The 27,492-nt window shown below is 40.3% G+C and overlaps 2 protein-coding genes across 8 annotated transcripts; one reads left to right on the forward strand and one right to left on the reverse strand.

The window, feature by feature from the left end:
* Positions 1-6,308: 6,308 nt before the first annotated feature.
* On the forward strand, positions 6,309-15,000 carry fbxo31 (F-box protein 31). Of its 7 annotated transcripts, XM_030790134.1 has the most exons (11): positions 6,309-6,529; positions 6,620-6,781; positions 7,512-7,583; positions 9,850-9,936; positions 11,316-11,392; positions 11,657-11,828; positions 12,135-12,205; positions 12,781-12,890; positions 13,091-13,244; positions 13,652-13,992; positions 14,658-15,000. In XM_030790134.1, the coding sequence occupies exons 1-11, from the start codon at positions 6,349-6,351 to the stop codon at positions 14,878-14,880; spliced, it is 1,650 nt and encodes a 549-aa protein (XP_030645994.1). In that variant the 5' UTR covers positions 6,309-6,348; the 3' UTR covers positions 14,881-15,000. The 7 variants fall into 7 exon arrangements, with proteins under 7 accessions (XP_030645994.1, XP_030645991.1, XP_030645996.1 ...); XM_030790131.1 differs by having other exon boundaries at positions 6,309-6,781; positions 11,657-11,824; positions 12,131-12,205; XM_030790136.1 differs by lacking the exon at positions 9,850-9,936 and having other exon boundaries at positions 6,309-6,505; positions 6,605-6,781.
* A 2,474-nt stretch (positions 15,001-17,474) lies between these two features.
* Positions 17,475-27,286, reverse strand: LOC115826191 (cocaine esterase). Its single transcript, XM_030789920.1, has 13 exons — positions 27,174-27,286; positions 26,070-26,259; positions 25,273-25,411; positions 23,459-23,592; positions 21,082-21,235; positions 20,724-20,828; positions 20,506-20,607; positions 20,245-20,394; positions 19,838-19,915; positions 19,511-19,658; positions 18,547-18,693; positions 18,019-18,091; positions 17,475-17,783 (listed from the first exon to the last, which is right to left on the reverse strand). Exons 1-13 carry the CDS (start codon positions 27,250-27,252, stop codon positions 17,603-17,605), a joined length of 1,680 nt encoding a protein of 559 aa, XP_030645780.1. The 5' UTR covers positions 27,253-27,286; the 3' UTR covers positions 17,475-17,602.
* Between the last annotated feature and the right edge of the window lie 206 nt (positions 27,287-27,492).

Raw genomic sequence — 27,492 nt, forward strand, 5'->3', positions numbered from 1 at the left:
GCTGTGTCATATCCGCTCTGGTGCCAGGACGTCCTCATGTGTTGGCTTTGTGCGTCTATTCGCTTCACCTTCCCCACTCGCACCTGCAGCTGGAGCACCACCCTGTCGTTGGGGGAGCAGAATCCTGGGTAGCCCATGGCCTTGTTGATGTCACGGCTGCAGTAGACTCCTGGTCCCAGGGTCCCTCCCGTGGAAGGCCTGAAGCCTGAGGTTATGATGGCTGTGGCACTGTTCTTGTGTGTCCCATGGTACATGGTGTATCCATGGCTCTTTTTGGGTGCCTGACCTGGGTGTAGGTGTTTGTATTTTTCACAGGATGCCTCCCATCCACTAAATTTTATTGGCATTTTGGGATCTTTTGTAGCACTGCAAGAGGAGAAAAAATGCTTGGGTAAGAGGACTTCCTCTACATAGTGTAGCTTGATTTCGGCATTGACACAGAGGTCATTCAAAAGTGGGACTAGTAAAGGAACAGCCAAAATATAAACCTCAGTAACTATCCTCCCTGCATAGGATTAGACAAAAAGAAAAAAAAACATGAATGTACAAGATCACCAGTCTGTTTAGCAAAAAGGCTATGGCTGCACCCTAAAACTAAATCTTATCGGTCAGTTCTCCCATCTCATGTGGGTCTGGTCGCTGCCTTGTATAATATCCTCTCTTTACCTACTGTTAGGCACAAATGATCACAGAGGGTTCGCACATCACCGTAAATACGTGTACATTTGAAATGTATTACAGCAGCAAGCGTTACGCAAGGTGTCGAGTGGTGAATGGAGGACAAGCAAAAGCTACAAAGAACCTGCACTTAGCCCTGACTTTACAGCGCAGGATCACCTGAACGGAAAATACAGCCAGCCAACCAACCAGCCAACCAACCAACAAAATGCTGATTTCGGTGCGCTGCTTTGTGATGTTTGAAAGGGTAACCAACAGCATACAAGTGGACTGTCTTAGACTTTTTAACTAGATAGTTATGTATAGTATGGATGGACTGAATGTATTGCGAAATTGTACTCCCTGTCCGACATTATTTTTCCCTAACACGGCCATGGTGTAACCGAGGTAACGAAACTTGATGTACATTGTTAGATATAGCCTAATTTTGACTGACAATTCTTCTGTCTTTTTTCCTTCTTATTTCAGCATGATGTTTGCCCCGCCCCTTTTATTTTAGCCTACCAAACACAACAGCGGCGTTTTTACATTCCTAGGATTTCTGTCGTGCCAATCCTGATGAGAGTGAGCGCTCCTGTACCATTTAATATAAAAGGGAGAATAGTAATACTGGGGTGAGCATTTCGTTAGCGTTGTTACCTGTCTTAAGAGTGTATAACTTAGAAACATATACTAGCGTCACTTTTGCACTACAGTGCCGTCTGTGTTGATAGCTGCCTTCATTGGGAGACAAAAGTACTCTCTGTCTATGTCCCTCCATTTGTATGATTTTCAACTCTACAACTGTACTAAACTTGGTTTGTTTTGTATCCCCAAGTCAAGCTTCCCATCCAATCCTCACTTTTTAGAGTACATAAATGAAAACTGTGTGACTAAAGCAAATTACTCAGCACTCAGAGTACAAACCAGGAAGAGACATTCTTAGTTCTTAGTTCTTACTTCTCACTTCACCCAACACAAAAAAAGGGAGACACGAGCAACAATTTAGCTAATGAACTAAACATATTTTTTTGTGTCCAAAACTGCTGTCGTTAGATTTAAAATGTTGTGAAACGATTTCAATGCAAGAGAACAAACTGACCTGAGCCGTTCCCCAGCTCTTCTGTCGAACACACTTTCACTTTTGCTTCTGACACACAACAATAATCCTCAAGAGTTGTGTGTGTGTGTGTGTGTGTGTGTGAGTGTATGGGGGGGGTTCCAGGAGCACCTGTTACTCCAGGTAGAAAATCAGCCTCCAATAAGGAAGCGACAGCACAATGTCAGGTTCAACTCACAGGTCAAAGTATGATGTTTAAAACAACAAGCTGATTACAATATGCGCCCCCCTCCTCCCATCTGAAGAAAAACAAGAAACAGTTGCTTGGAATATCATTTTTATTTCATATCTCTGTGACTCCTTTTCTACTACTTGCAAGAGCTGAACTCTCACACATTAGTTTAAAACATACTAGTGTATTTGTACCTAATGCTGAAATGTGGGGAAAAAATACTCAAAGATAGTGAGCAACATACTTTATGATTCAGCAGTGTAATACAGAATGTGTAGAATAGCTGTTGATTAAATGGTTGACATCCTTTGAAGCTGATACTTATCAATCGGTCTGTTACAATGAGCAAACAGAATAAAAGACAGTATTAAATGAATTATATTTTGCTTGTTCATCTGTGACTTTAAACTTGATTTCATACTAGCATTACAACAATCACAGTCCAGTTGCAATATGTATGTTTATGGTCTGAATATGTGTGATGTATGATATATGAGTATGGAAAACAATGCATAAATTGCAAAGCTTTGTAGCTTTGTACTGGTTCTGCTATGCATATTGCTTGTGTTGTGCAAAAGAGTACATGTACACACACACACTCACACACAGCATTCCATGAATGTGTCCATTACGTACTGAAGTAATGAGGAGGGGTTCACTCAAAGATCATTGGATGGAGGAGTGCTTTTGGAACACATTATATGAAGTCATACTTTTCCACATGTATAAGTCATTGAAAGCTAGTGATGAATACAAAATTTAGGACAGTGCCTGACTAGAGAGAGTAGAACATTGTGTGTGTAAAGATTTCAGGTGTACCTTCTAAATGTGAAAAATGAACTTCGCCCATCTGCCACATGGGAGAGTGAGTCTATTTCCGTTCTAATTGTCCAGTTTCCCATTATAAGATGTCCGCGTGTGATACTGAGCTACTTAAATGATATAAAATTTTCAGAATTGAAAAATCATTAAATGCCACTGTGATGTAATACTAGTTCTTCATTTCGAAGGCATTTCAGTAAAAGCACTTGTATTCAAGCAATTAAAGGGGTGAACATCTCTAACCACCCTGGTGTAAATAGTCCATTAGAGCCTGAATGTCTTGCCCCTGCTATAATATTTACCTTATTTGCATTCTCTCATTCTTTAATGACAAATACTGCAGATACTGACTAACATAATCCACTTAATCCACTAATGTAGTAATATACTTTTGCCTGTTTTTTAATTGTCTGTGTAGCCGTGGTATGGAACTACTGAGACTTACTTAAGAGTAGAATATTTTTGATCTGGGAGGTACAAAGTTAGTGCTAATATAGGATGATAGCGCAATTAAACTATCAGTTAATGATATTTAAGGAATAAGGACTCCTCAACAAGAAATGCCATGTTCTTGTGCCACATCTGTCGAAAGCTGAAGACAAGTTTGTAAGCTTGACGTTCAAAGCTGTACGTTCCAGAAGGAGATCAGCAAACCCAGTAACCACGTATAACTCTGCAGAAACACGCTGATGGCCGAACAAGGCAACACTGTATCTGCAATTCAAGAAAACAACAGAACGGTTTTTGTGGGACATTTTACAATTTACAATTTGTTATTTGGCAGACGCTTTTACCCAAAGCGACTTACAATCAGTTTTATAACGGTGCCTTAAGCTTTAGATTAAATGGCTATTAAATAATAAAAAAAAATATTAACACCAGTTATGTGAACATGGTTTAAGTTAGAAAATTTATAAAGGTATTGACAAAATACCTCATGTATCATGACAATGGTTTTATGTTACATCTGGAAATAGCCGATTCCATCTATTGCTGTTGCCATTTACTTTTCAGCCAACATATTGATACATTTCTGATTCAGTTCAGTGTTATTTTTAAATTTCTAAAGACAGCACTGTATACATTTTGATATTTGATATTTTCTATATACAAGTTTTCTACAGAAACACAAAGTAAAGTTTAGTCAATAATTATGATAATAATATAATTAGTGAGGTTGTTTAAGTGAAACGATACCTTTTTCTACAAACAGTGTATGCATCTCCTTGGTTACAGTACAAATGAAGGTTGTATTTTCAGCCAGGGTGTACACCATCATGGTCAGTCTGAATCCATATGGGTCCAGGTCTTTCACATAGGTATTGTGCTTGAATTTGGCTTCAGATGAGCTCCCAGACACATTGGTGTTAATAATGGTCTCTTTGCCCCACTGGGACATGGAGAACTGGTACTCCGCGATATAGTTGGGTTTTGGCTTCATGTGACAGTCCACCCTTAGGTCTCCATCTTCTTCCTGACATACTGTCATTATCTCCTCCGGATCCTGGTCATCACTTAGGACACAGCTCATCAAAACTGTTAATGAAAATGCATACATCCGTGGCCAATCAAATCTAGATGATCGTTTGTTCACACACAAAAAAAATCAAAGATAGGAGTTACATGGCAACTCTGAAAGGTGGTGTAACTACCATTCACTCTTTAACTGGCATATGGATGAGAGGACAGTGTTATAACACAAAGGTTGAGCAGGTTATTCACGATATTTCACGTTAAATAATGCTCTGATACACATTATCATATTCTTCAACTGTAATTCACACAGACGTGACTTTGAACAAGACATTATGAGTGCCTTACCTGCTAAAGTGATGATACATACAAGCAGGCCGTTAATCATTACGGTTCGACTTCCATCACACTGCAGACGTAGGGGGAAAGAGGATGAGAATCGTTATTGTGGTTCAGAACACCAGTGCAATTGACAGTATATATTTACACTATACGTTAAAAGCAAAAACAAATATAAAATTCTTTATCGCCTGTTTTTCGGGCGATATATACAGATTAAGATAGGAAAGGACATGATAAGGACAGCTCGAAATCCGTCGCTTAACATCGGTATTGGGTGCGCACCACGAGGAAACTGAAGACTGCAAGATATCGCCGCAGTAATAACAATGTGTCAGCGGCAACAAAATAACAGCAGAAATAAAGTTTTATGGACGGGAAGGCTTAATCCTCACCAGCATCATTTCTTCAGAATGAATTGTTTTTTCTTGGGTGTCACTCCTGGATCTCCAAATGAAGCCACATACCTCAGCAGTATAACAGACCCACCTAGCTGCTGCGTGCAGCACTGCTCATGAGCAGAGACCCAGTCACCCTGCGTCATGTCTCAGAGACCAGTTTAAAAAGCCTATGATCCTAATTTTACAGTTACTTGCCGCTGGTTTAGCAGTTAGTCCGAATTTGTATGAAGGCTGATTATTTTCTCCAGTGCATACTGTGTTGCTTTGTCAATGCGTGAGTGAAAAAAATATGAATGGACTGTGAAATGTGTTGCCCTTCAAAACACTGAAATTATCCATGCACAGTGTTCTTGTCATGCCTTCCTCGTGTACAATTTCCTATGCGTTTTGATATCCCACGTGGATTTCATCCCCCGGTGACCGCAAGTTTCGTCAATTTGAACACATTGCAATGTAGGACAAATACAAAAATGCACGAAAATTCTTTGAGGTGATCCCTTAACTTAAATATATGAGTTTACAGGTCTTTTCTGAAACATATTGCATTTGTTTTTGTGTGCAGATCAATAGTGATCAAATGGCGCATCAATTATGCTTAAATAACACAATTTGACTATATTTTATGATACATTTATATTGTGTTATTACATTTTGTTTGGCACAGGCTATCAAATCAATTTTCTGATAATGATACATAAACCCATTAAAAAAAAATTCTGTTCATTTGCAACAAACAGCACAAAATTCAGGATCTGTATACTCTGTGGACATTTATTGTGTGACACTTCTTGGCAAAATGAAACGAGCACATTCCTGTTCAACTGGCATTCTCTTTATAAAGAACAGATTAAAGCATAGGAGGCCGAGAAATAACATTTCGCCATGACAGACATTTCGAGTTTGCCGTCACTGCATGTCTGTTAACTGCATTATGAGATAGGATGAACAAAAATCAGTTGCTGGATATTTGACCTTTATGCAACACCCAACCCAAATTATGTTTATAACTTTTCATTAAAATGGACTTATGGGAAATGTTAATTATGAAGGATAACATTTTTGTACTCTATATTAGGAGCGTTAACATTCAGCCATCACAATTTCTGTAGGTCCTATGTGTATAGTCTTCGTTTTTGACCGGGGATCTTTTACAAGGTTTCAGTCACTTTCATAAACACGGACTGCCGCTAAGGACCGCCTCGCGTGCAGGAAGAGGAGGGCGGTACGATCGAGAACCATAGGAAGTTCTCTGAACGTGCGTCACGGGAATCCGCCCAGTCACGTAAAAGCAGGAACGGATAGCGAAAGATTGCAGGTCGGACAGCTGTTGTTATGATGTAATGTTACTCCTTTGGTGACTACGGATGGCTGTGTGTGCCAGGCTCTGCGGAGTGGGTCAGTCGCGTCGGTGCAGACGGCGGCAGAGTCACAATCAGCAGGATAAGCAGAGTGATTCTGATATGGACATAGACGAAGAGGAGGAAGAGAGGATTGTTGGCAAAATGAGAGCCGATGCTGACGGTGGTTGTCCTGAGATCTCCGATGGTGCAGGGCCTAGGGGGGCAAATGACGCCTCAGCTAAACGTGTTGGTGCAAGTGTCAACAGACTCTGTTACGAAGACACTGGTTGTGTAGGGCCACCTAATCCGAAGTCTTTGTTGGATTTACCGCCTGAGCTTCTGGTGGAAATCTTTTCTTCCCTGCCCGGTACAGCTCTGCCAAACCTGGCTTTGGTATGCAAGAAATTCAGGCAAATCCTCAGCACGGAAACGATTTGGAGAAGGCGTTGCTTAGAGGGTAAATAACAACGTAACATATATTATTCATTTGACGGCAAACATGTTTTCTGTCATTGTAGTGACAGATCATATGCACGGGCTCTGTCATTGGGTGTTCGCTGACGTAGGCAAATTTAGGAAATTAAAAAATATAACGTTCAAACTTTTATTTTGTGTCAAACTGAAAATATGTATGTTCTCCAAGGTAATAACTAATAGTTATCCCAAGAGCTGTTAATGAGCGTGTGATGATTTTGAAAAAAATGCAGTTGCCTTTATTATCCATGGCGTCTTGTTACGCAAGTGTTTCAACCTTTGACTCCAGAAGAGAAGAGACTTCAGCATGAACTAATCACAAAAATGGCATTTTGTGATACCTCGTATGCAGCGGACAGGATGGACTCATTCCGTGTCCTGTAGCCTCTATGCTTTTTTGCAGACAGGGCATTCCAAGTCTTCAACAGCGGATCTACTGGAATTATTAGTGAGAGATAAGATATGCATTAGTGGCAAGTGGTAACATTTAGCTGTTGCACTGTTGTAGCATATTACTAAATGTTTTACGAGGTTTAATGAAGGCAACTGTAATGGGTTGTTTAGCAAGTGTCTCCCAGGGCAAGAATTGTTCCTGGCCTACAAAACATCTATATAGTGAATTACACTGGATTGTAGGGAACCCTTAGGAAATGCCAGTTTTGACTTTCAGCACATGACATATATTATGGGTGTTTTTTTCCCCCTGTCCATAGAATTTGGCATGAAGGAAGACCTGCGCAGGATGGAAGTGGTGGGAGTGTCCAGTCGAGAGCTGTATGTTAAACGTAAGTTTGTCTCTTTCTTCCTTAAAAGCCTCCTCTAACACCACAATTAACTCAGGAGTTGTTTGAAAACTTTCACTGAAATGTTACCTTTTCTTTTTTCCCCCCGAAAAGACAAAAAATTCCAAAAAAACCCATAATATCAACGTCTAAGCACGTGTCCTTTGGGACACATGTCAGAAAACAAACAAACAAAAAATAACCTATGAATAGCACTCTGTTTGCAAGTTACAGTGGGTGTCTGCAAAATCAGCCGTGCAGACCTGCATGTCTCGACTCTGTCTCCTGCTTCGTTCCCGAGCTTTCATCTCTGTTTTATTCCCACCTCAGACATTCAGTTTTGACCTGAGACTCCGTCTAAACTACATTTATTCTGTTAGGTTTATGCAACACAGATGAATCTTTCATTCTTTTCCTGACCACTCTTTGATTTTCCTCTAGCCCTCATGCTGGAACACTTAATGATATTTTATGGTTACCCTCAGACAACCCCTTCTGTATATCAAGTTCCAGCCTTGTCCTGTATATCGAGTTCCAGGTTTGTTCTGATAAATACAATCTCTTTTTCTTACGGCCTCCTTTATCTGCACAGGACCGTAAATAATGTTTATTCAGTCAAGGTTTGTCCCCAGAGACCCGAGCGGGTGAAAATGGAGTTTTGGACTATGTTAGTACCAGCTGTCCATTAAATTTCTCTAGTGAAAGGGAGTCACACAGTGCACAGTCTCCTAAAGTGCTATTGGCACTTCTCACATAAGTAAACCAACAAGCTGTGTAGAGTAAACAATGCGGATAATGTATTTTACGCTCAGGGTAATGGCAAAACTAGTATTTTAGCATAAAAATACTGGTCGAAATAAATTTATAACATACGGGTACCAGAATTATTGTCATCTCAAAAAAAAAAAAAAAACATTCAGTAAAATCATATAAAATTTAATCTAGCATAGGTTTGGGCTTTTCAACCTTGAAAACTGTATCGTGGCCCTCCAGGGCTCCCTGTTTTACTAGGGCACAAAAATGTGGTAACACGCAAAACATAAAATCACACTCATACATTTTCCTGAATATTACAGTTTTGGAAACAGAGGAAAAATTCAAAGGTCCAATCTCTAATTAACAGAATCTCGTAGTCACCAAGGTGTTTGTGGCCTTCCAGTGTCCCACTGTTGTATAAAAATGTAGTAACAAGCATACATTTAGATATGATTCCATGTCAAAAGGTGAACAGATTTGAAACGGGTGCAAGAAAAGACCTTAAAGTGGGAGACGCCAACAGCTGTAACTGTCAGCCTATACGCTGTATGCGTGGATAAGACAAAATATAGATTCTTAGACTTGCACACCAATGGCGAGGTTTCATGTTTGCAGAAGGTATGCATATGAAGAAAAAAAAACGTCTGCTCTTCCTTGGGCCTTTGTAAATCATAATCCAATGAGAATGAGGATTTTTAGCCAGTTACCTTGTTGTCTTTGGTAGTAGAATGAAACTTAGCCACACATGCATCTTTCATCAAAAAAGCATACACCAGAGTCCACAAAGAAATGGTTTATTGACCACATGGTCAACATTTGCCATTTCAGTTTCCAGTTTTCACCCCCTTTGAAAACTGATGATTTTCTAGAAAATGGTCACATTCTAGAACAAGACTCAGTGCCATCAACCTTTCAGTGGAAGAGCACGCAAAGCACTGAAAACAGGGGTGCCGAAAACTGCTTTTTTTTTTCTCAGTGTGTTAAATGTTTGGTTAGTCTTCATTATTTTCAATGCATCAATCAAAAATGATTGCGTCAAAACTTATTCCATATGTTTTTAACTAACTATAGCCCAGAGGTTATGTGATTTTTCATACAATCATTTTGTGATGCATTAAATAATTTTGATGTTTGTGATCAATGTAGCTGTAATTAGTGTAACAACCTTTTTTCAAAATCTGTTAGATCTTTCATGAAGAAAGATTAGACAGATTTTGCATAGCGCTGAAACCTATCGGGAATTAATATTTGCAATAAAACGTAACACACATGTTGAGACCTCTTTAGGTAATTTACAGTATTAGTCCATTGTTATTAGGCCACCTAATTCTTTACACCATCCATGTGTGGCTAATATGTGAATGTCTCACAGTATGTGGAATTAACTGTGTGTGCTCTTGTTCACTCTGCAAAAATCCCGCACACTTTTCACCCCTTGTGAATGTGTTATACAATGTCCCTTTCTGCCTCCCCTCCCCAACCCTGTGGTGTATCTTTCTGTGTACCTGCTAAGGTGTGAACCCAAGAGTGAAGTCAGGACGTTTTATGAAGCTCCTTCCCGATTACGAGCACATGGACTATCGGGATGTGTATAAACACTGTATGTACTGCATTTGTGTGAGGGCTTTTTCTCCGCAAGTGTGGCCTGATCATAGCTCTGTAACCTGCACTGTGCTTAAAGAGGACAGGGTTGATTATAACACTAGAAAGGTAGAAGACAAGGTAACATAGACCGCCTGTGTGTGTGTGTGATGTTGTCTTGCAATTGTGTGTGCTGCTCAACAATGAATTGAGATGTTTGTTAACGCTTAACTTGATTCGTCTGTGTTAAGGTAGTAGTGTGTCACAAAACATATGCAGCAGGTGACTGGGTGGGTGTGATTGGTAATGTCTATGTATTACAGCCAGACACAACCGAACTCATTTACTAGTTTCTCCAAATAGTCTCCTTAAAGTGTTACATTTGTTGCCATTAATTTATAGCTGTGAAACTTGTCATCGTAACTGCATGCTACAAGTACATGCTGTTATTATTTTCTGCTGCAGTATGTCACTTAAAGTATTACCCAGTGTGTTTTTTTTTTAAATAAGTATGAGAGGCATTTAAACTTTGTCTCTCTTGTTTGCCAATTTAATTTTCATTTTCAATTATGGATTTGCATAGATTTTTTTTTTTCAAATGTTGAATATACTGTTTTTTTATTGTATTTCATTGGCTCTGATACCTCCAATCAAACATGTATGTTTTCACGGATGCTGCTCATGAAGTGCATTGCTGCATTTACAATTTGGTATTTACACAGATGCTTTTAAACCAAAGCAACTTACAATTAGTGCATGAATCAGGCTTAACTACCTGACATTTGTGACATGTGAAATTTCTCACATGTTTAGTGCATGTTTGCATTTCCTTTGGTTTTATAGCTGCTCTTTTTCATTAATATAGTAATTTAGTTCTGTTTTCCCTGTAATCGTGCAGGACAGCGTCTTTAAAATCTGCGTGTTTTGATGATAGCGTACCTGATTATGTTGTTCTTTTTTTTCTTTGTGCATAACACACCCTAATATTTCATGTTTTCAAAGAAGCGTCACTGACTTTGAAACATGATCAAATTGAAAATGGTATTCCTTGATTATTGCATTAGATAGTGTGACCCTTTAGTCTTGTATGGTTGTATTGCCATGACAGTAGTTGAATGTGACTGTCCACTAAGTTTGGGAGTGTATTTATAGAGTTTGCCATGACACTAATGGAATGAACAGGGGTTTCCAAGCTGACACAAACCTACTATAAATACAGAAATCAGAAATGAAGCTCTTCCTTTTAAAACTGTTTAAACCTACAAGACGTGTTATGGCAAAGTCATGAAATCTTGTTACAGATGTTGCTGATTTAAAATAATGTGATTATGTGTTATGTTCACGCTCTTTTTGATATTCTATTACTTTACTTCTGTGTCCTTTTTGTTATTATTACAGTACTTCATCCATACCGACACATTCTGGGCCTTTGGCAGCCAGACATAGGCCCCTATGGAGGGCTTCTTAATGTTGTGGTAAGTTACACCAATATTGGATAGTAAGTGTGTGAAAATATCGAAGAATTGTATGCATTTCAACGCAAGACTGTATTACTCTTAAAATATATTTATGGATAAAATAATGGATACAAATAATCACCCAGAAAACTGTGTTGTGAAACTTTTTATTGAACATACGCATTTAGGATAGGTATGCACACACACACACACACACACACACACACACACACACTGCACACACTGCCTTACCTCTCTTTCTCCATCCTCTTTGCTGTTCAGGTTGATGGATTGTTCATAATTGGGTGGATGTACCTACCCCCCCATGACCCACGCGTGGAGGACCCCATGCGCCGTCGTCCGCTTTTTCGGATACACATGTGGGAGAATAACAAAGCCACTGTGGAGTGTATGTACGGCCATAAGGGTCCTCACAAAGGAGACATTCAGGTGGGTTCTTGAACTCAGCAATTCCTTTGTGGCAAAATGTGTCTACTCTCAGGTATTACTGAAATGAAGAAAACTGAGTGAGCAAAGAAGTGTTATGTAGATGATTAAAGAAATGTTGTACGATTAGAGACTGTATACCCAGCGTTTCATAACCAATTAACAGGCTTAACTTTTTTATCCAGCTCTACACTGACTTCAGTTTTAAAGTCGAGAAAAATGCATTGTCTTATCCTGTCACTGTTTACCATGTGTTGATTATTGATGTCTTGTGTCTTCATCGTTTGGCATAACTTGTTTCATTTTCAGACAGTGAAGAAGGATGAATTCTCCACCAAATGTAACCAGACAGATCATCATCGCATGCCAGGGGGGAGGCAGGAGGTTGGAGATATTTGAATTCTTTGAACTTCTTCATCTCAGTTTTAGCATTAGTTTTCCTGAGAGGATTAGGTTTTAATCAGGCATGAACACCTGGTGTGGAGCATCTGTCTATGTTACGGTCGGAGTGAATCGCGTTCTGACTAGACTTGCATGATTGTTGCCATTAGTCAGACTCTAAAAATCGTGAGATAGTTGATAATCTTTGTACAGACACCTCCTCGTTTTATTCGCTGTTTACACTCCTGAAAAAACATGGTTCTCTACAGGTTTAGCTTAAGTGTGTTACTCTATTGTTCTGTAAAATACAGAGTGACAAAGATGTATCTCCCTATTTTAGGGCATGCTTTCATTGAATTCCAGTAACTATGACCATTCTAAGTGATGAGTTACATCTCCGTAATGCTGATGAGTGCATCAGCTGGTTTTCCAGAAATCTGTTTGTCCTTTGGCCCACACAGCTTTGAGAGAGAGGGCCAGTGCTAATGGTGCACAGAATACGCTGTTTGTGCGCTATTCGTAATGATGTTGCGTTTGAAACATTCTTATGGCTGGTGATTGTGTGTGACTGTGTGAAGGAATTTCGTACGTGGCTGGAGGAGGAATGGGGACGGACACTGGAAGACATTTTCCATGAACACATGCAGGAGCTGATACTCATGAAATTCATTTACACCAGCCAGTATGAGTAAGTCTATTAATAAACACCCATACAAACCGTTTTTAATCATTTCAGTGAAACATCAACCCTGTATGCCCGAGAAGTCATTACATTTTACCTAGGTGTCAGTTGCTTGGTTGGTTCGGTAGGTAATCTTGTTCAGTGCGTGCATCAGTCTTTACTGATCAATCTGATGTCTGATGTTTGATCTCAAATTGCTGTGGCAGTAATTGCTTGACGTACCGTCGGATATACCTCCCGCCGTGCCTACCTTCAGACCTGATGCAGCCCGGCCTCTTTAAAGGAACTTATGGCAGTCATGGGCTGGAGATCATAATGCTGAGCTTCCATGGCCCACGTGCCAAGGCAACCAAGCTAACTGTGAGTTACCCTCTTCATTTCTTATGTTAAACCCTTACCCTTTGCTCCTAACTCTGTAATGTTCAGAAACTCGTTTTTTAATCCAGTGGTGATGGTTCAAGAAGGAACTCTGTGAAGTCAAAGCCAACTGAGGTTCTCTTGCTTTACTCCTCCTCAGTCCCTTCATCAAAGAAATGAATGGCTTAAGAGGAGGGACCACATGAGCGTAAAAAAAAAAACGAAAAACAAAAAATTTATAAGTCAGACAAGTGACTTTCCGAAGTCTATCTTAACAGTGCATGACAGCCAGTGTTTTGTCAGCCATCAGTGAGAGTTCAACACTAGGTGACAATAGCAAAATTACGTTGGTGGACCAGAAGAGCGACATATGTTTTACGAGTACACATAGTCTCTGTCCTTTTGTCCAGGGAGACCCAAATGTGCCAGCAGGTCAGCTGACGTTAGATATTGACCTGAACCGGCCGGTGTGTCTACCAGACCTCGAGCATCAGAGGAACATTGAAGAGTTGTCCCGCCTGGTGCTTGGGGTCCATGAGGAAGCACAGCGGGATGCACAGGGCCAAGACACCCCCCCTGTAGGGGCTGAAGGAGCCAGTGTGGCAGAGGGACTAGAACCTGCTGTGACAGCTTGCGCAGAGGGTACTGGGCCCACAGGTGCCAACAGTACCCCTTCTCAGCCCCAGCCTTTCATCCTACCTCTGGGTGTCATGGCGCGTAATGAGGTTTATCCCCGCACGTGCAAGTTGTGGTGAGTCTTGACAAAGAATGTGACAAACGTAGGCAAAGTTGAGCTGTGCATTTACTTATTTTGATATAGTGGGATTTGACTTGGCCATCTATGATTTAAGCAAGAAGTTATATCATATTCATGACACCACACAATATCATTATGATCATGTAATTGACAATTAATGCAAGTGCTTTATCATTAAGATCCCCGTTATATCCCCAGTGTCATTCAAATTTGGTTCAGGAGGTCCTGAAGTCCTGGTACTTTTAACCTTTGCCTTATAATCAAAGATTGGTTTTTATCCAGGAAACAGGTGTCCGCACTCTTTAGCTAATCAAAGACCACAGTTTTTGTTTGATATAAAAACGAGCAGATCCTCAGACTTCCAGAATCAGATTTGAGGAGTTCTGCCCTGGGATCCTGAGATATCGAGTAGAGGTTTTATTGTTAACATTCCAGCAGATAGAGAGAGAAGTCATGTTTGTACAGGCTTCAGTCCTCATAACTAAATTGGTGAGATGAATTTGGATTAAACAGATTTATGGTTATTAACACACATTAGAGAATACCACACTGGTTTTTAGTTGCGATTGGACAAACTTGTTTAAAAAACGGTATTGCAAAAAAAAATATTGCCTGAGATAACAGCTCATTAAACGACTTATTTTTTGAATGTATTTCAGCTTCTATGGGACTGGCCTGATTGCCGGTCATGGCTTTACGAGTCCAGAACGCACTCCGGGCCTGTTTGTGCTGTTCGATGAGGACCGCTTTGGCTTCATCTGGCTGGAACTCAAGTCCTTCAGCCTGTATAGTCGTCTAACAGACCAGCTGTCCCATGCTCAGGCCCCCAGTATGGAGCGTTTTGAGGCCATGCTGCGTAACATGCAGTCCTGGACATCCTGATGCTCAAAAAAAGCCGTCCATGCTCTTTCCCTTGCACATCAGGCACATACTGTACTATAACCTTATTCAGGCCGTGCTACTCTCACACATACTCACACAACCTAACACACCTCCCTATTCACTCTCTCTGACTTGTTCTTTATCTTTCTTCCTTCTTCTCTCTCTCTCTTGCTCTATCTCTCTCTTTCTCTCTCTCTCTCTCTCTCTCTCTCTCTCTCCCTCAAACAAACACACACACACACACACACACCATATACACCATACACAGACAGAGCCATACATAGCGGCATATCCACATATGTTGCAGTACCCCAAGGCTTTCTTACCAGCTTTTTATTAATTTATTTTTGTAATCTGGAGATGATGACTATAATAATGTTGAATGATATGATGCTCCATCCAGAAGCTCTGGAAAAAAAACAGCAAAGATATTTAATCCAAGACCTCTATTAGAAAGTAGTCATGGCTTTGTTCTTTAGAAACGTGTAGTCGTCAAGTTATATCAGCAACTGAGATGGGATATATCCATGATCTGGCAGTTGATATCAATCAGTTACGTACGTTTGGATCTGCAGTAGCTTTTCACTGTGCTGCAATTCTTAATGTTCATTTAATCTCAATGAAAGCCTTTGAAGCAGCTGCACTCTTTGTATTTTTTGCATTTCTCTCACTGATTGGCACTCAGCAAAACACTCTCAGATCAGGTTCTTCCTTGTAACTAGGTGGTATGAATTTCACCACACTAAGGGCTCTATTTAGAGAGACTTCAAACACCTGTAAACACTGTAAATGTGCATAATATCTGATTTGCTAGCACGTTCAGCTTCACCTACGGACGGACATCGCTTTACATCTCCCGGAATTTTAGCGTGGTGGCCTGAAGTCCAGCCCATTGCTGTCTGAGCACTGAATTGAGCATGACAAAAACATCACTACTAGCGGCGTGCTAATGTAAACTCATCCCATTCAGTTTCCAGTCATGAAGACCCCCTGTTACTGTGAGCCGTAGCAGAGTGCTGTTAATTGAAGTGACGCACTTAGCATTTAACAGGAGAAATTGGGCTGATATTTGTACTAATACTATAACTATATTGGTCATCTAGCTTGTCAGTTTCATCATTAGCAATGAAAAGTAACACAGTGTGAAAATCCATAGTAGTCCTGATTTTAAACAGAATGCTTAGAAAACATTTAAAACTTAGTCAGTATTTAAGAAAACGAGCTTTCACCTTCTGTTCATTTCTTTTTTTGTACATGTGACCTATGATTTCAGTCATTTTGGCCAGTGCCATCCATAGTGGCAATGCCTTCGGCGTCACGTAGGCCTATGGTGGTGTCGGAGAAAATGCCAGCATTTTGCGGCATTTTGTAATAAAAGCCACTCTGCATTTCCTTAAAGGAAATAGTCAGAGTAAATTAACAACCCAAATGAACTGAAATGATTGATTCAGCTTAAACGATCCTGTTCATCGCACTGCCAGCACAACAAATTCAGTCAGTGCAATGGAAACTGTTTTTTGACATACTGGAAACGTTTTGCGCCACAGTAATCCACCAGTTGATAAACAGCTGTAGTCCATCTAAACAGAGCCCTAAGAATTGTTACAGCTTTGATGACCCTGTGTGCAGAACCTCAGTGAACAGTTTGGCGTTGATGTCCTTTCATACCTGCCAGTTGTGATATGCTTTTACTCCCTGTAAAAGAACCTGCTATTTATTTGTATGACAAAAAATTTGTTATGTAATTACTAAAATGAGTCTGATGTCAGCGTGGCTGTGAGCTATGTTTTTTTTTTTGTTTTGTTTGGTGGAATGACATTATTTTGTGGCATGTTGCTATTCTTATGCTATACCTTTTGGATTTCGTTCAAATCGTAAATTCTTTTAAGACATAAGACAAGGAATTTGTTGGCTAGCATCATGCAGCATTTGATGTGATTTTATGGTTATTACCCTAGGTCTCATTTTTTATTCATTTGTCAAAATGAAGGGGAATTACAGTTGATAACCGATTTTTCCTCACCCTCCAACAACATGGATGGCTGGTGCATTCACTGTCTGTTTGCAAGGCAACCTAATCTTATAGGCTACAACAGATAAAGACCCTATCAACCTTGGATGTGACTGTTGTTCAAATAAGGGGGAATTCAATATTGGTGCTTCAGGTTTTCACCACTTTGCTTTAAGTGTTTTCTTAGGCTAACACTTTTTCAATGAAAGATTGAAATGGAATACATTACAATCAGCATGCACATGACTGCTACATAAAAGCTGAAATGGATGCATCAAGACGTACATGGTTATTTGTAAGAGCTATTTGCCGTATCCTTGAGTCAGGATGCTGAAAATGGACTGCCAGGTAGACTATTAAACTGACCTTTTAATCTTCACTGGTTAAACTGTAGATCAACAAAGCAATTAACCATTTCACACGTGTACAAACGTGTTATGCCCAAAGCTACTGCATGTTGTAATGGTGCACCTAAAATTTGTGAAATCAGCACCAGGTGAACACTGTGAAGAAAATGAATAACTTTTCAGTTGTTGAAAGGAAAAACAAGACTACAGTTCAAGCCCACAAATGCACACAATCTTAAGAGACAAGCTTTATTCTTCAGGCAATTTTAAAATAAATTTCATTGTCACAGTAATTGCTTCCCTTTCTCCTCGGCATGAGACAGAAGCCTGCTTAATTCAAGCTCATTAATTCAGTGAATCCACACTAAAGCTCAGTGTGTTCCCTCCCCTTGCGTACACGCAGCATCTCTGGGATAGTCCCGGTCAGGAAGAGATACCGCTTCTCCTTCAGGTTTGTACCAGGCCGCTGCTCCAACCCGATGCCCAGGTACTCAGCCTCATCTCCAAACTCAGGCCATGGAGTCAATCCTGGCCCATTTGGAGACCTGTCACAGATGATACAAAGGGTCCAGGTCAGATAATATATTGCAGAGACAAAAAAACCTCTATTAACTTAATATACCTGTTCGGTTTTCTTCCATCAAGGATAGGTGAGATGCTGTAGGTAAACAGGATCAATCCACAGCAGCATACATCAAACAAAACTCAAATACCAAATATTCAATATCCATGATTTGTGTTTGAGACTGAATCGGTGTAAAAGAAGTCGGTGTTGCTTACCCAGTCCGAGCAAAGTTACCCCAGTAGGACATTATTTTTCTACAGAGTTCATCCTCAGCCTCTGTGAATTGGCCTTGGAAAGAAAAAAACACAATGTCAGACCCAGTGTCAGAATGAATACTGCAAGACTCGGCTCTTGTGGTTACTTGGGGGGGAGAAACGAACCAAAAGAATAGGTATCAATGCTTATGCCATATAAAAGCTTTATGTCCACACGAACTGAAAGACAAATTTCAGGGACTGAAACTTTCATTCTTGCTCTGTGCACAACAAAGTCAATAGTATAATAACAACAGCAGTAATATTAATTAAGAAATGAATGACAAAATTAACTATCAGTTTTGCAGAGCTTTCCTTGCCCGTCTTAAGCCGAAGCATGATGCATCAACGCAGTCATGTCTAATGTCAGTTATCTCAGTCTATTGAAAATGTTGTCATTTTTCTACCTTCTGTGTAAACGTTAAGAAAGACATTACACAGGTGTTGGGGAAAAAAATCTTTTTGACTTGACTGAGAATGTGACCTTACCGTTTACCTTGATGTGACCATTGGCAAAGCATTCACCAAAGACAAAAGCAAGATCATCTCCATGGTCGGCTCCAACAAAACTTGGCCTTTTCTTCTGGACTATGTTGGGAGGATGCTGTAGCTCATAAAAGTAAACTGGTGCAACTTCTGATCGATGACAACAGAAAACAAGAGGAGTCACAGCTTATCACCAATCATCAGTCATTTCCAAAGCTTAGTGACAACTAATCACTGCTCTGACCAGTGTTGTCACTGTGACATATTAATTGGCAATTTCTTGTAAACGTGACACAACTAACCTTTACTAATTCTGAGTCAGCTGTCCTTTCATATTACTTTGATAGTCAAACAATCTTTTTTTATTACAGAATTAAATATTTAAATAAGTTTGCTTTTCCCAGTACTTTGAGAGTGAAACATCTATTTACATAATTCAGGTATTACAAAACCTAAGACTCAAGTAGAGAAAGTAAACAAAATTACCTTGGTATAAAACTCATGTCAATATGCAAAGTGGTATGCTAATGATGAAAACATAGACATACCTCCACAAAATATTGTAAACTTTGTTGAAAGAGATTTTAACAAGTTCAAGTTCAAGTTTAAGTTTATTTAGAGCCCAATATCACTGATTTCAAACATTATATTCTATATTATCATTTTCTTCTTATTTTAACAATTACAGTATAATCTGTAAGTAGTGACTGGATACCATGTTGAGGCTTTGGCAAACCTCAGCTAAAACTCCTGAAGGGTTTTGTTTCATGAGCGCTGCGTTAAAAATAAAACATTCTTACCTATAATACATATAATTTTGAATTTTTTTCCTTATTTTTTCCTTATTGTGGCAATAACACTACAAACAATTGCTGACTAGACACTGTGGCTGAGGCTTTTGTACACTAAAACCCCAGACAGGGTATGTTTAATGAGCTCAGTCAAACTTAAACTAATGCAGTCTTACCTCTGTGGTAATTTGCCAGTTCGAGAGCAGGGATGTTAAAGATGACATCTCCCAGTAACTCTCTGAAACCATCTCGGATCTTAATCCTGTCACTAGATGTTCCAATGTACTCATCCAGTATCAGTTCTTTGACCCATTTTTCTCTTGCCTGTAAAAAGAAGTGCAAAGATAATCCTACTTAATGTCGAAACAGAGTGTTCTCACTCAATGCAAACATCTCTTATGTTCAGATTTGAAAATGGATCACTGCATTACGTTAATCTTGGGAACAGACAGTAATATAAACTTGAAGTAATGCTTAAAATAATTGCTTTCAGCATTCCTTACAACAGGATACAAACGTTCGAAGAACGGTGGCAATTGCTCACGATCCATTCCATCTTCCCATCCTGGAGGTGAGAGCATCTGTGGGAAACAAGTGACCTCGTGAATAGTGTTCTTCTCTTGACACAACACAGTACTTTTATTAGAATTGTTTTCTAGTGTTTTGAACACTACAGCTGGAACATTGTACTGTTTATTCATGAGTGTCTTTTTTCAGCATTTAGTATGAATGTACTTCAAATAAAAACAGCTGTGGGGGAGCGAGTTGTGCAGTTCCACATATTAAATAAAATAATATCCTAAATATTCTAATGTTCTTCTCTAATATTCCCCCTAATGTTACTCTTCTTTCGAATATTTTGCTTTTGCTGTGTAATTTGAATGACATCTCCCCATAATATAATACTTACTTTGAAAAGTAACCAGCCACATTCATCATTTGTCACACCTGTCATTAGTGGCACCTTGTCAAACTCCTTGTTCCTTAAAAGCTCCATAACAGACTTCAGTAGAAAGCTGCCATCTAGCGTGACTCCAAATTCCAGCATGGCATTGCTTGGCTAGGATCACATACATATAATTTTAAAACTCTATATGTACGCTTACAATGTGCGAACAACACACACACACACATATTTATATATCTCACTTCAAAACCAAGGATTTCTTACCTCATTGACAAATGCTATAACATCCTCTGTTGACCACTGCTTTATGCATTCAACTATCTTCTTTGTGCTACTCATGTCACAACCTGATGCATTAGCCACTTGCTGTGGAACAGGCAGTAGAAACATGTATCTTGGTCTTCAAGAAAGTCATGGATCATTCATTCAAAGATTTAATTAACCTTGTTTATAAAAAGAGAAAGGGGGGGGATGTTGTGTACCTTGGCTACTTGTAAAGGGTTGGGGTTCACAATAGAATCTAATGCTGCGGAACCACTCTGTGCTACTGCACGATGGAAAAGGCCAGTCGACCATGGAGAGAGAACCTTGAAGACAAACAGAACAAAAGGAAAATACTCAGTGTGCATTCACATGTAGCAACAATAAAGTCACAAAAAGCATTACATTACATGAGACTGGCAGACGAGGTTGACATATGGTATAGTTAAGTGTAATGAATACAGCAGACCAAACACTGACAAACATTGGTACTTGGCAGTAATATAAGTAGGGCTACTGACATTTTATTGGAAGGTATGAGGGAATTAGGCATTTTTAGGGATTATGACATCTCCATACCTGCAGAGACACACTCATTCCTCCGGCAGATTCTCCAAAGATGGTGACAGAATTAGGATCACCTCCAAAGTTGTGGATGTGTTCCTGGACCCAGCGAAGTGCGGCCACCTGGTCTAGTAGACCATAGTTACCAGGGGCATGTTCATCTCCTGTGCTGGAGGAGAAACCCGAACAATTCATGTTTATCACACAGGACTTTGTAAATTATTATCGGTGTAATAATAACTTGCAATATTCAGGAAGTGTCATCCTTTGGGGTAGTACAACAATGGGTTTCAAACATATCCAAAGGGTTTAAAAAAATGTCCTTTAATCACAAAGGTGTGTAAGTTCAGCACAGGGATTAAAATGGACCCCTGATGTGAGAAGTGCTGGTGGATGCTTCAAACTAATACAGTTGTGATATGGGCATTGCTTTCTATTATATCATGGCCTAATTTTGAGAAATCTGAGAGCAAATTTGGCAAGGTAAAACTCATTAGCATTAGAGTTGAAGTGGTCATATATGTGCTCTGTCAGTGCTTTGTGGAACTCTATGACATTCTGCTGTTTTCTGTAAAACAGGACCTAGTACATTATTATCAGTGTAATAATAATTTGCAATATTAAGGAAGTCATCATCGGGCTCGTATGCCAGGGCCGACAGGGGCTTGGGAGATCACAATACTGGTCCTGGCAAGGGGCTTTCCCTGCTGAAAGAAGAACCCTCCTACAGAGAAAGATCAGAGAAAGGGAAGAGGAGCTGCGGCAGTCCAAAGCAGTAGGCCCAGAGTCCCAGGGCGCATGGACAAGATGGCAAACTGAAAGCCACACCCTCACATGGGCTGACATCTGGAGGTATCCACCACTACAGCTCCAATTCCTCCTCCGGTCCGTCTATGACACCCTTCCATCCCCAGCAAACCTCCACAGATGGTTGCTGGCAGACAACCCCAGATGCAAATTGTGGGCAGGGAGTTACCCTGGAGCATGTGCTAACATCCCGCCAAATAGCCCTCACTCAAGGGAGATATACTTGGAGGCATGAACGGGTCCTCAGAGAACTTGCAGTCATGCTGGAGATGGAACGCTAGAAGAATGGCAACCAAACACAAGTCTATGTTCATGGGGTTCATGAGGGAGGGGCACAAACCAGGGAAGCAGCCAAAAATGAAAAACAGGGGCATCCTGTGCCATGCAACAGACTGGAGAATGCTGGCTGATTTAGACAAATGGCTCACGTTCCCAGACATTGTACCTACAGTACAGAGACCTGATATCGTCCTGTGGTCACCAAGAACCAAGAAAATCATCATCATAGAACTTACCGTGCCACGAGAAAAGAGGTGTGAGGAAGCCCACGAGAGGAAAAGAACAAATGCTGACACTTTGATGGCCCAGTGCCGACAGCAAGGCTGGCAAACGTGGCTATTCCCAGTCGAGGTGGGATGCCGAGGCTTTCCGACACAGCCCGCACGGCGGACGTTTAGTGCCCTAGGGGTGACAGGGCGAGTGAGGAGAACAGCGGTACAGAAGATTTCCGCGGTGGCAGAGCGAGCATCCTGTGGGGTGTGGATGAGGAGAGAGAGTGGTAGCTGGAGACCATCCACCGACACGCAGTGACTGACCACCACTGCAGACCCCTCATCCTGACAGTGTACTGAGCTAGGGGTCGACACACTTGAGGACAGATGGCCTCGGCTGAGGATGTCGGTGGTGCAGCAGCAAAAACATCTGACGCTGTCATAACATATATCATCCCTTTGTACTCACACCGCAACCCAAAGGTTCCATAGAATGCCTTGGGGAAGGAGTTACATACACAGAGCACATACATATACATATACATAGTAGTTTAGGTTAACACTACAAAAGAAGTCTTATAATTTTGCACTGTCTGTCTCAGAATATCTGCACTGTCTTGCGCTGTTTGTACATGTTTGCACACTTGCACTTTATGTAGTCTTGTGTAGGCCTGTGTAGTCTCAGATAGTTCTGTGTAGTAGCACCATGATCCAGTGTTTCATCTCACCGTGTGTTAGATGTATATGGTTGAAATGACAATAAAGCCTACGTCTACATTTACATATCAACATACTTCTATTTTTTTGTCTTCTATCCTACCATGGAATTACTACGGTGTCACTTTTCAGGACAGGGTTTCAAATGGACATGGAGACCTGATGTGGGAGGTACAGGTGTATGCTAAAAAAGTTTTCCGTGATATGATTCAGTAACGCCACTTGACCATAGTTAAATCAGGACCTGGAGCTTATAAAATGCTGTTAAAGTTGTCATATATGTTTCTTTGCCAATAATAACAGTGTTCTGAGAGGTCACTGGAATGAAATTGTACAGAATCTCATTGGGTTGTTTTATATAAACATGTAAGAGTTACCTGAGGAACCCCAGCAGGCCCAGTCTGTACTGGATAAGCACTACAACAACATTCTGGTAAGCAGCCAATACAGATCCATCACTCAGTGAAGCAGAACCCATTATGAATCCTCCGCCGTGAATCCAAACCATGACCTAAGGGACACAATAATTTTGATCATTACACTTCAACGGTTCTCCTAACCACTGAAAGTCCTGCATAAAACAACATAGTGAAATGTGATGTTAGACTATGTTTATCTTCAAAAGATTGTAACAGATCAGTGAACAGATCCATAATGTTCTTTAACATGATGTCCTTGGGGGAATGTACTGCATACTGCACAACAGAAGTCTGTGACATTCTACTCACTCACTCTCTCACTCATTATCTAAGCCGCTTATCTTAATCAGGGTCGCAGGGGGTGCTCAAGCCTATCCCAGCGCTCATAGGGCGAAAGGCAGAGAAACACCCTGGACAGGTCGCCAGCACATCACAGCGCTGATATGAGAGGGGATGCCATCCCCCTTGTTAGAAAAATGATCAAAATGCATCCCCCTTGTTAACCTGCCATCCGCCTATATACTCTGTAAAGCGCTGTCACTGACCATTGCCCCCCCCCCCCCCCCCCCCCCCCGTTAAAAAATAACAAATGACCTACTGGACACAGGAATCAAACTTTCATCATGTTCAGAGTGCTGAAGCAATGTAAGACGTGTGCCAAAACACTTTGTTGTACATCGGACAGTGAACCTTAACCCATCGTGTGGCAAATGTATTACATGTTGTTGTTCTGTGCTGTTTGTCCCGTTTCCAAACACAGGAATCATTGCAACAGTGAGCTTTGGAACAGCTAATTACACACCATGACTCATTTAGTGTCATCTGAAAGTAAGATTTATGACAGCCATCACAGCACGTGTCTGGTAAAGCTTGCGGTACGGCACGGATCACTGTTTATTCTGTTATAAACGTACGGATGATAACAGGGGGTGCTTATCAATGGGTTATCACCAAATGTGCCACAGCTTTAACTGTCACTGGACACTCCCATGTTTAACAGTACAACAGTTCATCTTTGCACGTTGCGGAACGTTCGTCCGGTTAACAACTGGACCCAAAAAGCGAACCTCGCTGTTCGTTTTATCAGAGTGACATCGGAGATCCCACACCGATCTCAGACACCAGAGAAAGGACCCTCTGCGGCTTCAGTCTTCGTGATCCTCGGGACCAAGAACTCTACGTGTCTCATCAACCTCCAACATCTCGATTCCAGAGTTGGACATGATTACGCTCTCTTAGCACAAGACCGGACCGTCATCAGCCAGGGCGTAAACTAACCTGCCCTTTATCTATCATTTTGGCGCGGGTAATAGTTAGCTCTCCTGATGACTGCATTTACTCAACTGTTTATTCTTTATTATTGATTCGCTATCTGTTTCTAGTCGCCTCGAATCTGTATATTGCCGCCTTATTGTACACTTAACGCTGTTCATTTTTTGTTGTGTTACTTTTGTTTCCATTGTCTTGTTTAGTTTTTTTGTTACAAACATTCCATTTTATCTGCTTTTCTTTGTCTATCACCCGCACTCTTCAACCGCTATTTTCTGAATATATCATTAAACTCCATTTAAAACTTCACCCGTGCTATTTCGTTTCTCTTATGTAATATCAGCTCTACAAACTGTAAAACCGTATGTTCTTCTGTAAATATCTGATTGAGTTGTGCCTAAGGACTGGTGCCCAGCAATTATAACCAGCAGTACTTCAACTGTGATCATCTTTCACTGAATCTTGAATGTAAAATAAGACCAGTGCTCTGTACTAGGACTTACGGGTAGTTTAGCATCTTCACCAGGTTTTGATGGTGTGTATATGTTAAGGTAGAGACAGTCCTCTGAAACATCGGGAACATCCATGCTCATTGAAAAGTCTGACAACAGAGTCACGGTTATATTCCTATCTTGTACACACCTGAAGTGGGGAATGGATAGATGCTGTGAAGGAGAAGCTTTCAAGATGCAAAAGTGAAAGCGTTACTGCAGAATTTGACATAGTACTCAAGTGCTCATTAACCTTAAAAAAAATTGCTTTGTAAATTACATTGATAAAATACTGATTATTACTCTACTAATGTAAATGAGTAATTCATACACAAACAGACTGCCATACCTTTCATTTAATACATGTATCATCTCTTGAATAAGTTTTCTTTATCATGTTTTTAATGCATGGCATTATGCAATGTGTGAAAATAATATGAAAAGGATTGTTCTTGAAAGCACACAGAGAATTGAAGCATCCTTTTTGATCTGGGGAAAAATAACTAAACAATTCAAGTCAGACTGCTCTCATTCAGATCAAAAAACAAGTCACATGTATTGGAATTGAATTTTGTAGCACATACAGATCAGAGCAGAGAGGAGATAACTAAGACTACTAGGATTTGCATTTAAAGCATTCCAAATATATTTCATTTAATACTGTGCATCAATATCACACATGAATGCTTCAATAAGCTACTCTATAATGAAGAGCCATTCAAAATTCCAATAAAAAGCCATATATGACTCTTAAGCTGTGGGTTTTTTAACCGAAACTATGAGCCTGGTGTTACCTACAGGAGACTTACATGAGAGGTTGCTTTGTGGCTTTCTTCACTCCTTCCCATCTCTCCACAGGTTTGGGTGGAGCCAATCTCAAGGGGCCCAACGGCGGCTTTGCAAAAGGCACACCCAGATAACTGTGGACAAGTGTCGCACTCCCCTTCACAAGCATGTGTTCACCTTCAAGAGCTCCTAATTTGGTCTGGACAACAGGTGCTGGTGTGAAAAGAAAAACAACAGTTTCACTTGGATCACCAACACTCTGCAGTGTAAAAACATCTGCAATTTTCTCATGTGGAAAAGTGAGGTTTTACAAGAGCTTGAGAGAGTTTGTTCTCTATTAAAGTCAGGTCATGTTCTGAGTGTTTTCTGTCATAGCTCAGTGTGGACCACTTGTAATTGGGGACCCAACAGTAGCTTTACAAAAGGCACACCTAGATAACTGGTCAACTCTCAATTTTCTGTTACAGAATGCAGTAGAATGCAGTAACCTTCAAAAGCCAAGCAAAGAATTTCAAGGGAAACACTGTTAAAATATAGATTTTAGAATAGCTTTTGCTGCATCTGCTCTTTCTTGAAGGCAGTGACTTGGAGTCAGTTGTGTGAACTCAACAGGGCATTACTTCTTATTGCCATTATTTTATGAATTAAATAAATATCAGAAATTAGAGTAACTGAATTTATTCCTGAGCTGGGCTTAGTACAACTCATTCATTGACTCAGTTCTCTCTCTGAGCTCAAAATTTTCAGACGTATCACATGTATGAATAATATGGGTATTTCGTTAGTAGATGACCTCGTTTGATTGAACAGCACTGATGAAAATCATCAAATCTAGTGGTTCACAAGCACCCACAAAACAACATATCTCTGCCCTAACAAATTCACGTCTGACAGTCTCGTGTATGGATGATAGATGACAGTTCACAACAGTGAAAATAAAGACAGATGATCAGTAAGAAAATAAAAACAGAAACGTTCTGAAAACATGGGCAAGAAAAACAGTTTTGTGAGAATTTCATGTTTCTCAAGTGTGAATACACACAGCTCTCTGACTGTCGAGTTCTGGACAAAACTGTCGAAATTGTGCTGTGCTTCCGCACCGACTGCCGAAGCTTCAAGTCACTTACCCTCAACTGCTTCTGATGTCCCCAGATTTTTGAAGCCTATTATGAAGCATATTAGAAACAGGCTGGATTTACTCCTCATGGCGAAGAAACTTTTCGTTTAATTGTTCGACTAACCTGTAAACTAAGTCATCGGCACGTAATATGTTAACGCTGACCTGTTTGGCTATAGGCAGAGATTTGGGGCAGCAGAAGTGACGTCATTGAGGGAGCGGTATACTCTCTCTGTACTTTGGGAATAGTTTGCCCAAATTAATTTCTTTTCCTGTTTACAATTCTTATGAAAATCCATCGTTAAATGCATAATCACGACCAAAAAAAA

Source organism: Chanos chanos, chromosome 13 (genome assembly GCF_902362185.1).
Source record: "Chanos chanos chromosome 13, fChaCha1.1, whole genome shotgun sequence".
NCBI lineage: Eukaryota > Metazoa > Chordata > Actinopteri > Gonorynchiformes > Chanidae > Chanos > Chanos chanos.